Source organism: Buceros rhinoceros, unplaced genomic scaffold, assembly GCF_000710305.1.
Source record: "Buceros rhinoceros silvestris isolate BGI_N320 unplaced genomic scaffold, ASM71030v1 scaffold4704, whole genome shotgun sequence".
In the NCBI taxonomy this organism is placed as follows: Eukaryota; Metazoa; Chordata; class Aves; order Bucerotiformes; family Bucerotidae; genus Buceros; species Buceros rhinoceros.
The window spans coordinates 1-11,707 of NW_010408689.1; the positions used below are offsets into that span (position 1 = coordinate 1).

At 37.0% G+C, this 11,707-nt stretch overlaps 1 protein-coding gene across 1 annotated transcript in view; it reads left to right on the top strand.

Moving 5' to 3' along the window:
• Window positions 1–430: 430 nt before the first annotated feature.
• Window positions 431–11,707, top strand: part of AASDH (aminoadipate-semialdehyde dehydrogenase) — an 18,784-nt gene continuing 7,507 nt past the window's right edge. Inside the window, exons 1-8 of the mRNA XM_010134942.1 lie at window positions 431–660; window positions 2,681–2,801; window positions 3,365–3,705; window positions 4,364–4,556; window positions 6,846–7,087; window positions 10,358–10,464; window positions 10,919–11,091; window positions 11,634–11,705. Of these exons, the coding sequence (XP_010133244.1) occupies window positions 431–660; window positions 2,681–2,801; window positions 3,365–3,705; window positions 4,364–4,556; window positions 6,846–7,087; window positions 10,358–10,464; window positions 10,919–11,091; window positions 11,634–11,705 (1,479 nt within the window). The remainder of the gene's footprint in view (window positions 661–2,680; window positions 2,802–3,364; window positions 3,706–4,363; window positions 4,557–6,845; window positions 7,088–10,357; window positions 10,465–10,918; window positions 11,092–11,633; window positions 11,706–11,707) is intronic.

Consider the following 11,707-nt stretch of genomic DNA (forward strand, 5'->3'; position numbering starts at 1 on the left):
GGCCCCAGTGGGCACAGGCGTGCGCTAGCACGTAACAGGGCCCTAGAGCCTTGGCGGTCGCCGTGTTCTACTTGCAGAGGAATGATTCGTGTTTCACAGTTCTTTTTAAAAGAAAAATTAATAATTAAGTTGTGCTAATAAAGTTTAAGTTCAGTTGTGCCTGGCTGTAAAAATGAACGTGTAATGGTGAGGAACAAACTACCTCTGCAGTGACATCTGAGTGAGTTATATCCGTGGCCTTGGGATAAGACCCATGGCAAACGGTTAAAGTATGAAGAGTTATGCTTCAGCGGTGTAAGCTGTGGTGTTTTCTGCCAGTTATGTTTTTATTACCTACTTGGTAGTGTTCTGTACTGAGATATTGAAAGTTAGGAGGTGATAATGCAGTCTTATTTGTTAATCTTTCAGGGGGGCTGAAGATGCAGCTGAGATGACTCTTCAGGAACTGGTGAATCAGGCAGCTAGCCTGTACTCTGACAGAAAAGCAGTTTGGTTCGATGAATGCAATGGCAAACCTCCGACTTTCTACACATACGCAACAGTACTTGAGCTTGCCGTGGATTTAACAGCTTTCCTTCGAAAACACTGTGATCAGCAAGGAAAATGGGAAATAGGCCTTTTCTGCTATCCAGGAATAAACTTACCATCTTGGATCTTGGGGTAATGGTTTGAATGCTTGCAGTCTGCATTCGTTTGTTACAGGCCATCTCTGTTGAAGGAAATTTTCCATTTGTTTATATTTTTAACAACAACAGAAGCGAGGTAATAGCATAGTAATACAGTCAAGAGGCACCGGAGTCTTGCATTCTGTAAAAAAATAGAGCAGTGCTGTAATATTTTGGGAAGCCACTGCTAAAGTTTTCTTTAATTGATCTGAACTGTATGTAACTGTATCCTGTTTTAAAAAATATGATTAAGCATATTTATAGAAATATAAAAAACATTGCTAATATCTTTGTTGTGCTTGTTTAATAATGGAGGTGATCTAACAGAATAACTTACATGTAGAAAAAAGAATTACGCAGGTAATTCAATACAAGGTAATGTAGCCTTGTTTTGTTAATAAAAAAATTCATTGCACATAAATTTCATACTTTAAGCTAATTGAGTACAGTTAAAGTTCCATTATAAATATTGTGGAAAAAATGTAAGGAACAGAGCACTAAAATGACATTGACTTTTTAATGGCTGGAAAATGGAAATGTTCATGATCTCAACACTCGTGTTAATTCATCAATTTTTAAAATCTTCTGCTGATGAATTCTGATGTTTGTATCCTTTATATATGTATCTTTATATCCATTGTATTTATGATGTAATACAGAATCGCAGCATTACAAGCATATTTTCTTCAGCTGGTGTCTACAGTAGCAATTGTGCTTCCTAGGGGGATGGTCTGGGTCTGTATTTTCCTATTGTCACACTGCCTGTAAAATACACAGTAGTGCAGAAGGGTGTGTCACAGTTGAGTATAAAGATTACAGTGCCGCGGGTGAGCGAGTGCTTTAATCATAAACCTCCCAGAAGCGCTGAGGAACTTTCTCACTGATCAGGAAACACTTTTACCCCAGTCCAGCAATGGAGCAGGTTGCCCAGAGATGTTGTGCGGGCACCATCTCTAGAGGTTTTCAAGACTTGACTGGATAGAGTCTTGAGCAACCTGGTCTGGTGTCACAGCTGGCCTTCTTGAGCTGGAGGTTGGACTAGATTTCTTCCAGCCTATTCTACATCTCAATGAAATGAGCACAACAGAATTTTCTTTTGCCATGTGACTGGTGTCTACCAGGACGTTTGGATGCTTACAGCTATCATTGCTGAGTCTTTAACTGCTGTGTGTGATGCAGAGCAGGCTTAGGTTTATTGATACCAGTGGCTGTTCAAATACGCAGAATACTGTGATTTCTAAGTCTAAATTCCTGAACTTGTCATTGCTGCAGCAATAAATCACTTCCACAGAGAGGAAATATAACTAATTGTAGGTGGGAACCCAGCCCTAGAAGAAACGTAAAGATTTATGGGAGCCGTTCATGTTTTAGTCACCATTTGCCTGGCTTGGCTTTTTCTGGCATTAATAAATTTCAAGTGCTTGTCTTTACTGAATGGAGCCGCTAGAGGGGAGGATTGTAGTGAGCAACTGTTGAGAAAGCGCTTCAGTGTAAAGCGCAGTCGATGAGAACGGAATGATGCTTGGTGTTCCTCTGCTTGTTTATTAGGGAAGAAATTCCAGTATGTGCTTGGTTTTTGTCATGCTGGATTCTTTAGACTAGTGAGAACAGAAAGTGTTTTCAGTGTGCAGGCTTCGGTGTTTTTAAAAGCATGTTTATACATGTTGTATACATATAAATACAAAGCTTTGATTTCTGCTTCCTGTCAATAGCAGAAGCTTTTAAGATGTGGTGCTGTTGATGTCAGTGATAACTTTGTCATCACCAACCTGCTTGGTCATAAAAAATGTTGAATGTTTGCATCTAGCTTTAATGTTTTTCCTTTCTGTTCAGATACCAAAAGGCCACACTGATTGTTCCTCCTACTTTATTCCCAGCAAAACCTGTAAAAGTCATGTAATGACTACACTTCTGAGCTTTGGGAACTACAAAAGTATAAAAGAAACATTAGTGAGAATTAGGAGAATTTTCTTAATTTTTAAAAAAATAATTTTAAAACATTTGTGTCTTGTTAGAATCCTTCAAGTGCCAGCTGCCTACTCTCCTATTGATCCAGATGCACCATCAATGTTATCCACTTACTTCATGAAGAAAAGCAATCTTCAGTATATTCTTGTTGAGAATGACAAAATAAATGTAAGTGGTTAGCCTTCTACAGGAAGCGTTAAAGGGCAGTTTGGAAATGTGTAGCTCTTCAAATTGTATTGTTTTAATGAGCCTAGATGGGATTGTTTTGTTTCTTCATGTCAAGAGGATGTCTTTCTCATTCAGAGAAGAATATCTTTAAAATTAGAAGTACAAAGTGCTTTTCCTCTTCAAAAAAATTACCTACTTTCCTATTGCAAGGTTATCCCGGCAAGCTTGTTGGACGCTGGCATTGCCAAGGGAATAGACAAGATTGGACCATCTAGTTGTAATTCAGAATTCTTTGTCATTTGCAGAATTCTTTTATATATTTTCCCTTTCTTTGCATTATTTGCTCAGAGAATTATTTCACATTTATAAAGTCTGTGTTCACTCCTGTGTAATATATAAGAATACATGAGCTCAAAACTGTCTGATTTGTGTCCTCCAAAAGCAGAGGCTGAAAAATCACAGCTTTTTTGTATGGAATGCTGTTTCCTATTTTATTGTATACAGTAGAACAGTAACAGTGAGTCCTGAGTTCTGCTGCTTAAGTTGTTTATTTTCTCTTACAGAAATTCCGGATGTCTTATGTTGGTTATTTTGACCACAATTCTTCCACAATAGAACATATTGGTTTAACTCTCTTCCAGATGAGCTCGAGCAACACTAATTTAAATCCAGAAGTAGACAGTGCAAAAAGTAAAGACGAACTTTTAGAAGCTGTGGGTAACTTGCAGACAGGATGTACTGTTTTCCCAGATCAAACCGAAGTAAAAACATCAGAAGGAGGGTACATGGACATTGGCCAGAAATACTCTTTAGCATACATCTTGCATACATCAGGAACTACAGGGATCCCCAAAATAGTCAGAGTGCCTCATCAATGTATAGTGCCAAATATTCAGCATCTTAAGTAAGTGTGGTTTCCAGTTTTCCTTTTAAATGCTTTTACAAATTTGATGTTTAGGGATTCTTAATTTTTAATACTTTGGAGGACCGTAGATTGGGGTTTTGGTAACACGGCTTCACTTCTTCCTCCTTCCCTTCCTTTTCAGGTTTATTTGTGTTCGTTTCTAAGTTGTATCATATAAAGTTCTATTTCTATTAACTGTTATTTTTGATGTTTAAATGCTGCTTTACGTGAATTTTTGAGCACTGTTCTTAAAATAATATGCTGTTGCTCTACGTATGGTATTCTGGCTTGCACCTTGGAAGAAATAGATAACAAAATTAATTATTTGTTCACAGTTATTTTTACTGTGTTCTGTAGTTTTTAAGTCATAATTCCTTTTTAGGCTATCTAGGTTTCTTTCTGCTTCGTATGAGGCTGTATTGGTGTGTAATGTGGTGGATATCTTTGTAGAGAACCTCATTAGTTTAATCAATAGTTACAGTCTAGATGCAGAAGCTGTTGCTCAAATTGTCTGGCCTGCATATGGCTATGTATTCAGAGCAGCCCTTAAGACCTTAGCGTTGCTAAAGCACATTCCCCTCATGCTTCTCTTATAGTTTGGAAATGTTTCTTAACAACATAACGTCAGATTTTGTAATTTCTGTCTTTCTTATTTTAGATCCATATTTGAGATCACACAGGATGATATGCTATTCCTGGCTTCTCCTCTAACATTTGACCCTTCTGTGGTTGAATTGTTCGTTGCTCTGACAAGCGGAGCCTCTATTCTTGTAGTACCAAACACTATTAAAATGATGCCTGTGGAGCTGTCTGCTGCTCTCTTTTGCCGTCAGCATGTGACAGTGTTGCAGGTAGGTAGCGCCTAAGATAAGTGTCTTCTGTATCTTGCTTCTCACCTTTGCAAATGTGCTCTATGTTTTCATCAGTCTAGACACTAATGTTCTAGAGTGTTCTACCGTGAAAGCGTGCCATGACATGTTAGCTGTTTAGAAAAATGCCATTTGACTGAATCAAGCCTTAAACAGACAGAAAACAATGAACTAAAGATAAAAACGATACTCATCGTAAGAAACCATTTATTCTTAAGAATTAATTAATTATTCTGTTAATTAAGCAGTTAACTCCAAAGATTCTGGTAACAGAGTATCCCATTAATAGACATTTTTAGCTCTTTTTAATGGGCACAATCTTAAACATAAGCAACTTTTAAATTTTAATGGTGGTCTTTATGCTAAAAATACGACAACTGAACCAATGCCGTTTATAGGATGATAAAACGTTTGTCATCCGTACAATAGTGAGAGCAAGACAGTAATTGATTCCACAGCAACATTTACTGTTTTCAGGCCACTGGTTTGTATGAGGCTTCATGTGCCCCTTGTGTCTTGGAATAGGTTAACTCCTATAAGATCTCGGTTTGAATAATTTTAAAGTTGTTTTTTTTTAAATTTATTTGAACTTAAGCACATCCAGCATGGCTGAATAAGCCTGGCCCTTGCCTTGTAGTGTAACAAGGTATTTCATAAAACTATTAATTGAGTATAGAAAATTAATCAGGCTGTGGGGGAAAGAAGCGTTAGAAATGGATCTCAGTTGTAACCGACTGAACAAAATGAGTGTGATCTGATTACTCTATTAATTGTCATAAATCAACCCCTAAGCCTTGCTTTGTCACCAGCGTTGTGATTCTTAAGGATTTGTACTTATAGAACTGCTGAGATTTCCTTTTCTTCTGGAGTAATGGTGGTAGTTGAGGCTGTAGGATATAAATTTAAGATTAATGAGATGACGATTCCACAGCAGAAAAAAACCCCACTAGTTACAAATATTTTGTAACTTTATTCTCTGCTCTTATTCTTTTTATATTATGATTGCTATAAATCTCAGTGGTGTAGAGTTTCCTATCATATACAAGTTTCTTAATCAGTTTAGCTGACATGCTTTTAGAAAAAAATTTCTGAGATATTAATTTCTTAGACTTTTTTAACTATGTTTTTTAGGATGACTTAAGGTATATTTTAAAACATGTTAAGCATGAATAGAGAAAGGTGAGATTTGGTGAATGAAGCTATTTGAAATGTCTTTCTAAGAAAAGCTTGATTTTGTGATTTTTTTTTTTTTATCATTGTCTTAATCAGTAAAGGAAGATCTTCTCAAGTGAATTAATGACAAAAATGTTCTCCTTACAGTTAAACTGATGAAGAATAATTTTTATGGTGTTTCTTAAATTATAGCAAGACATTACCTTCCCCTCTTGACTTGCTTGAGTAGACTGAGAAATCTGAAAAATGATAATGAGGGAGAGGAAGAGTAATTTCTTTACCCTCTTTTTCTTCCTTTGCTATAATTCACTGAAGTTAAAATAATCAGTTGTAAAGTGATAGTCTTCATCTATTATTAGAAGAAAATAACCTGGTAAGAAACAATTCCATTAATTTTTCAGTCCTCTTACTAGAAAAAATAGACAAGAATGAGAGTGAAGAGTGTCTATTAAAATGATCTGCTGTTTTTCCCTTCAGTGAAAGAGCTCTAGATCTCTACATCACCAAGAGTTTTAAAGAAGTAGTTGTGTTTAAGCAAGTTGGGTTTTTTCCTTTTTTCCCCTTTTTACCCTGTTCATTTTAGAGGAAAGAAATCAGTAACAACTCAGAGTCTGGCATCCTAGGAATTTTTAGTGTTATGGAAAGGTCTTTAGATGTTCTATATGCAGGTTAATCAGATGTATAGGTTATATTTTTTGCTGTAACATGCTGGAACGAAGGGAGAAAAGCTTTAACACGAAGAGAATATTGTGTTTACTTCTTTCTGTTTCGAAGTCATTAATATAAGAACTAATGCGTACACCCTTTAGGTGTGTACTGAGACAAAACAGGGAATCAATAACTAAGTAAAGAAGAAACTCATCAGAAGAACATAGATCGGTGCTGATAGTACTCGTTAAAGGCTTCACATAAGGAACAAAATCTCACAAAACACCACTGTGATCTATACCAGTAGCTGATGGTTGATGCCATCTACTGTATGTAGATGATTAAGTACATCCACAGTGTAGCTGTGCAATGGATATGATAAAGCAGGAAGAAGTGTGCACATATACTGAAAAAATATATCCTTTTTTTTTTTTTAAATGTATCATTCAGGCAACACCAACTCTTCTCAGAAGGTTTGGAGCTCACATTATTAAAGCAACAGTGTTGTCTCCAAATACTTCACTTCGTGTCTTAGCCCTTGGTGGTGAAGCATTTCCCGTACTGAATCTCTTGAAGAGTTGGAAGCACAAGGAGAACAAAACAAGGATTTTTAATCTGTATGGTATTACTGAAGTGTCAAGCTGGGCCACTTGCTACGAGATTCCTGAAGAGGTTTTTAGTGATGACTTTAGGTAGGAAGATTCACTGCTTTCATGGTGTGACATGTGAATTATGAAAATCCCTAGAAATAAAATGTTGGTCTCCTGTTTCCAGGGCTACTGAAACCTCATGAGTGTTTATGCTGGTAGAAGTTACATTTGGTTTTAATGGAGAAATAGACTAATCCATTCTCTCTTGCTATAATACAGCCCTCTCAGGTAATAGTTATTTGTGAATGATGTACTTGTAGACCTGTTAAGTTTCACAGAATGTGTCATGATGGTCTCTGTTTTAGTGATCTCTCATCTAGACCTCGTCTTTGTTCCAGCCTGTGATTCCACATGCTGAACCTGGACCAGCCTAGTCCAGGGTGTGCTGTCTCTTAACTGTATGACAATATTAAATCTGTGTTGCACTTTGGCAGGCAAATGGCGCTTACCCAGTACAGTAGTATCTTCAGTTAGCCATGCTCTTGCTCATCATGAGGCTTTTCCACTGAGATCTTGCATGTTCAAAGAGAGAGAACTTAGCAGAGCTCTCAGAGTAAAGAAATGGGGCTCCATAACTCTTAATTGTACCCTTGGAACAAAGATATGTTAATAGCTTAGCTCTATCAGGTTCAGAATGTTACTTCAGAGATTTGCTTATTTTAAGGAGAAATGCTCAAAGATTACTTTAAAATGTAATCAGTAGATCTACGTGTGTTTCTTACTGCTACTGTGCTTTTGCCTACAGCTGTTAAAACTCCATAAAGAATCAGTTAAGTGGAGATTAGGTACTGGAGTTTCTTGCTAATGTTGGATAATATACTGTTCAGCAAATGATCCCACTGCTACTGTTTGACTAGTCTGGGTGATGTAAATTTGTCCAAAGTGGCTCACCCAAGGTCTCACAGTAATTTTACTTGGACTTGCGCACATACTTTCTTCTTGTTATTTAACTCTCTGCCATTTTCACTCAATTACTGACTTTTTTGTTGTCCATTGTGTTTTATAAAGAGAGTTGCCGGAGTGTCAAGGTCATGAAAGGTACTTCCAGTTAGCTCAGTGTTTCATTTGCTCTCTGAAATGTGTAATTATTTCCTGGCATGATAATTATACATGTGACTTGAGTTAGACGTGTCCGATGAAATGGGATGTTTTGGACAAATGATGCGATATATTAACCTGGTAGTTAAACTCTTGAAGACTGAAAATGGTGGGTGGTCGTAAAGTGCTATTAAATTCTCATGCAAAACTCATTTTTGTTCTGGTTTCTCTGAGTTCAGTCATTACCTTCTCCACAGTGAAACTATTTTTTCTGCTCAGAATCGCTGTGCTCCAGAGATAAGAAGTTGTTCTTCAGTCCTAAGTTAGAATGGTGGAAGTTTTTACAGTCTCTCACTGTCATCTCGCATGCTTCACCTCAGAGCCTGTTTCCCTCTAAGCCTCACTGCGAGGGAAATTAGGATTCCTTTGCAGTAAGCAGGTCCAGGTACAACAAAACTAGGACAGACCATTTTAGGTCTTCTTCGTTTCTTGGTGTTGGTAGGACAGTTGGAGTGCTGTGGGTTTTAATTTTTGTTAGTTAAATGATGAAATTGGCAGAATTTCTAGAGAACACTAGAAAATGAAAAAAATCAGCTTGAAGTTAATGCCGTACTGGTCTGAACCACTCTGTTTTTTACATGTTTGGCAAAATTAAATGTCTAGTGACATTAGTGATAATGTCCAAATGAGGTGGTGTTTGTCTTTTATTTTTGTTGGTTTATGGTATATGTAGGAATCTTGGGATTTTGTTTAGCAATGTTAAATTCTGGTCTTTTTTTTTTTTTTGTCTTCGTTTTGGGACTTTCCCGTGGTACAGAGCAGACACATTGAGGATCTGGGATGCTTTCTCACGCCTGTTAGTCAAGCAATTGTATTTTGAAGCTGACCAGACAAGGGAAAAGGAGGATAAGATCTCACTTGGCAGAAATACACATTTTACGAAATTTCACTGCTTTTTGGTTAACTTGGGTTAAAGAATTCATTGAGTGATCAGAGGAAAGGAAATGTTTCAACAGCCTAAGTAACAGGAGTTGAACAAGAGCTGTTAGGTCAAAATATGATACTTTATGATAGAAAATGAACTTTAACCTGTGCACAACTTCATCTATTACCAAAGTTATTTAAGGTTAACTTTGATTTTTTAAGTTTTGGTTTACTGAAGAAAATATATTATTCTCTATTAACAGTCAGAAATAGTGTCTGTGTTCAATAAGTGAGGTTCTGCAAGGGCATGAAGAGGCTAGAGAATGAAGGGGCAGAAAGGAGTTTCTCTGCACCTCAACATAGAACTATAGAATTGTTTAGGTGGAAAAGACCATCAAGATCATCAAGTCCAACCACTAACCCAGCACTGTCAAGTCACCACTAAATGACATCCCTCAGCAGCACATCTGTGTGTCTTTTAAGTTCTTTGGGGATGGGGACTCCAGCACTTCCCTGGGCAGCCTGTTTCAGTGGTTGACATACTTTTCGGTGAAGAAGTTTTTCCTAATACCCCAACTAAATCTCCCCTGACACAACTTCAGGCTGTTCCCACTTGTTCTATTGCTTGTTACCTGGGAAAAGAGACCGACCTCCACCTCACTACAACCTTCCTTCAGATAGTTGTAGAGAGTGGTGAGGTCTCCCCTCAGTCTCCTCTTCTTCAGACTGAACAACCCAGTCCCCTCAGCTCCTCCTCATAAGACTTGTGCTCTAGACCCTTCACCAGTTTCGTTGCCCTTCTCTGGACATGCTCCAGCGCCTCAATGTCTTTCTTGTATGGAGGGACCCAAAACTGAACACAGAAGTAGACTATAATAGGTATGTGACATTGAAATTACAGTTTCTTTTATTTTGATCTTTTCTGAAGGAGACAACTGTACGTGTTGCCACATCATCGGTTATAAAACAGAATAAAAGCTCAAAGTAGGTAGGACAGGGGAGGATGAATTAGAAAGCAGTTATGCATGTTTAAATTGGTTGACTTCATGGAAGTTTCAGTCTGTGGGGCTTAAAAACTCTTGAGGTTCAGGGTTCATTCAAGCCTTATTTTCTGTCATTCTGTGTTTTTTTGGTATATCATAATGAAACCTATGCACATTGATGAGGTTTTTAATTTTTAACAAATTGAGATATTTTTAAAGAAGAAACATTTATAGAAAGATGCCCCAAGCATCTACATTCGATCTGATACCAATCCTCTAAAAGACTGTATGCTAGTTCATTTCTGGAACAGTTGGTTTTTTTGTTCACAAGGGAAAGATTTTTACTATTTCTCTCTAATGCATTTAGAACAGATTTCCCTGTACCTTTGGGATCACCACTACTTGGAACAAAAGTTGAGGTCAGAGATGCCAACGGTTCTGCAGTTCTAGAAGGCGAGGGACAAATATTTATAGGTTACTTTATATTTCTTATTCTTCTAAGATACTTTTCTTAATTGATTGAGTTTTAATAATATATGGATTATTTTATTTGGTGTCAGCCTCTGATATACAGATTAATGTAACTATTTATGTTCCCATTGGTCTGGGAACCTTCTGATGGTATTTTAGATTGTTGGAGTGATGAACAGGAAATAACCATCATTTTATCTGCAGGCTGTGCTTTCATTATATTGACTTTTTCCCTGATTGCATTTTGACATTCTCAATTGAAGTTACTTCTTTGTATTAGCTGAATTAACTGCATAGCCCAATTTATACATTGCAGAAGTTTAGACGTTGATAATTATCTTCTAGTATTTCTTAAAATGCTCGTTAGAATTTAGGAAAAGTTGATAAAATGCTCTTTATAAATTTTCTTTTACATTTAGCCATTTAATATGTATGAGCACAATCTTTTCTTGTGTAGGTGGGGAAGAACGATTCTGCTTTCTTGATGATGAAATAACTGTACCCCTCGGCACAATGAGAGAAACGGGGGATTTCGTAAGAGTGCAGAATACAAAGTTGTTCTTCTTGGGTCGGAAAGACAATCAGATTAAACGTCACGGCAAACGCTTTAATACTGAATGTTTGCAGCAGGTAATACAACATCTAGTGAGTAGAGTATGCCAGTATAAAAAAGCAGGGATAAGGAACTCGTCATTATCATCAGAAATGGGTATTTACTCTTTTTTCAGGTGACTTCTAAAAGTTGAAAGACATGGGGAGAGTGTATGGTCAAAAACCTAGTCACATAATTTAGGGAGGAGTTTGGTTGAGTTCTTGGAAACTGTTTTATTATATGGTTTCTTCCAGCAGAACTGTGAACTGTATGAACACCTGAAAAATACGGAACATTGCACTGCAGTGCTTGTGTAGTGATTATTCTACAAGATAGAATGTCAGACGTGGACTATATCTTAGTCATGGCATTTAGGCAAATGATACCTATATCTCTGAGTTCATTTTTATGTGAAGAAATACAAACGTCAACTACAAGGGAAAGTATTTCATAGGCTTTATGTAGGAATGTGAGACAAAAAAGATTTTTAAATGTATGCTTTGTTAAATTGTGGGTTTTATTGCTTTTACTCTATTGATGAACTGCATTTCAAAGCAAGACTAATATATTTTAATTACAGGCTGCTGAAGATCTTTGTCAGGTAGAAGCTTGTGCAGTGACCTGGTATCAGCCGGAAAAGCTTATCTTGTTTGT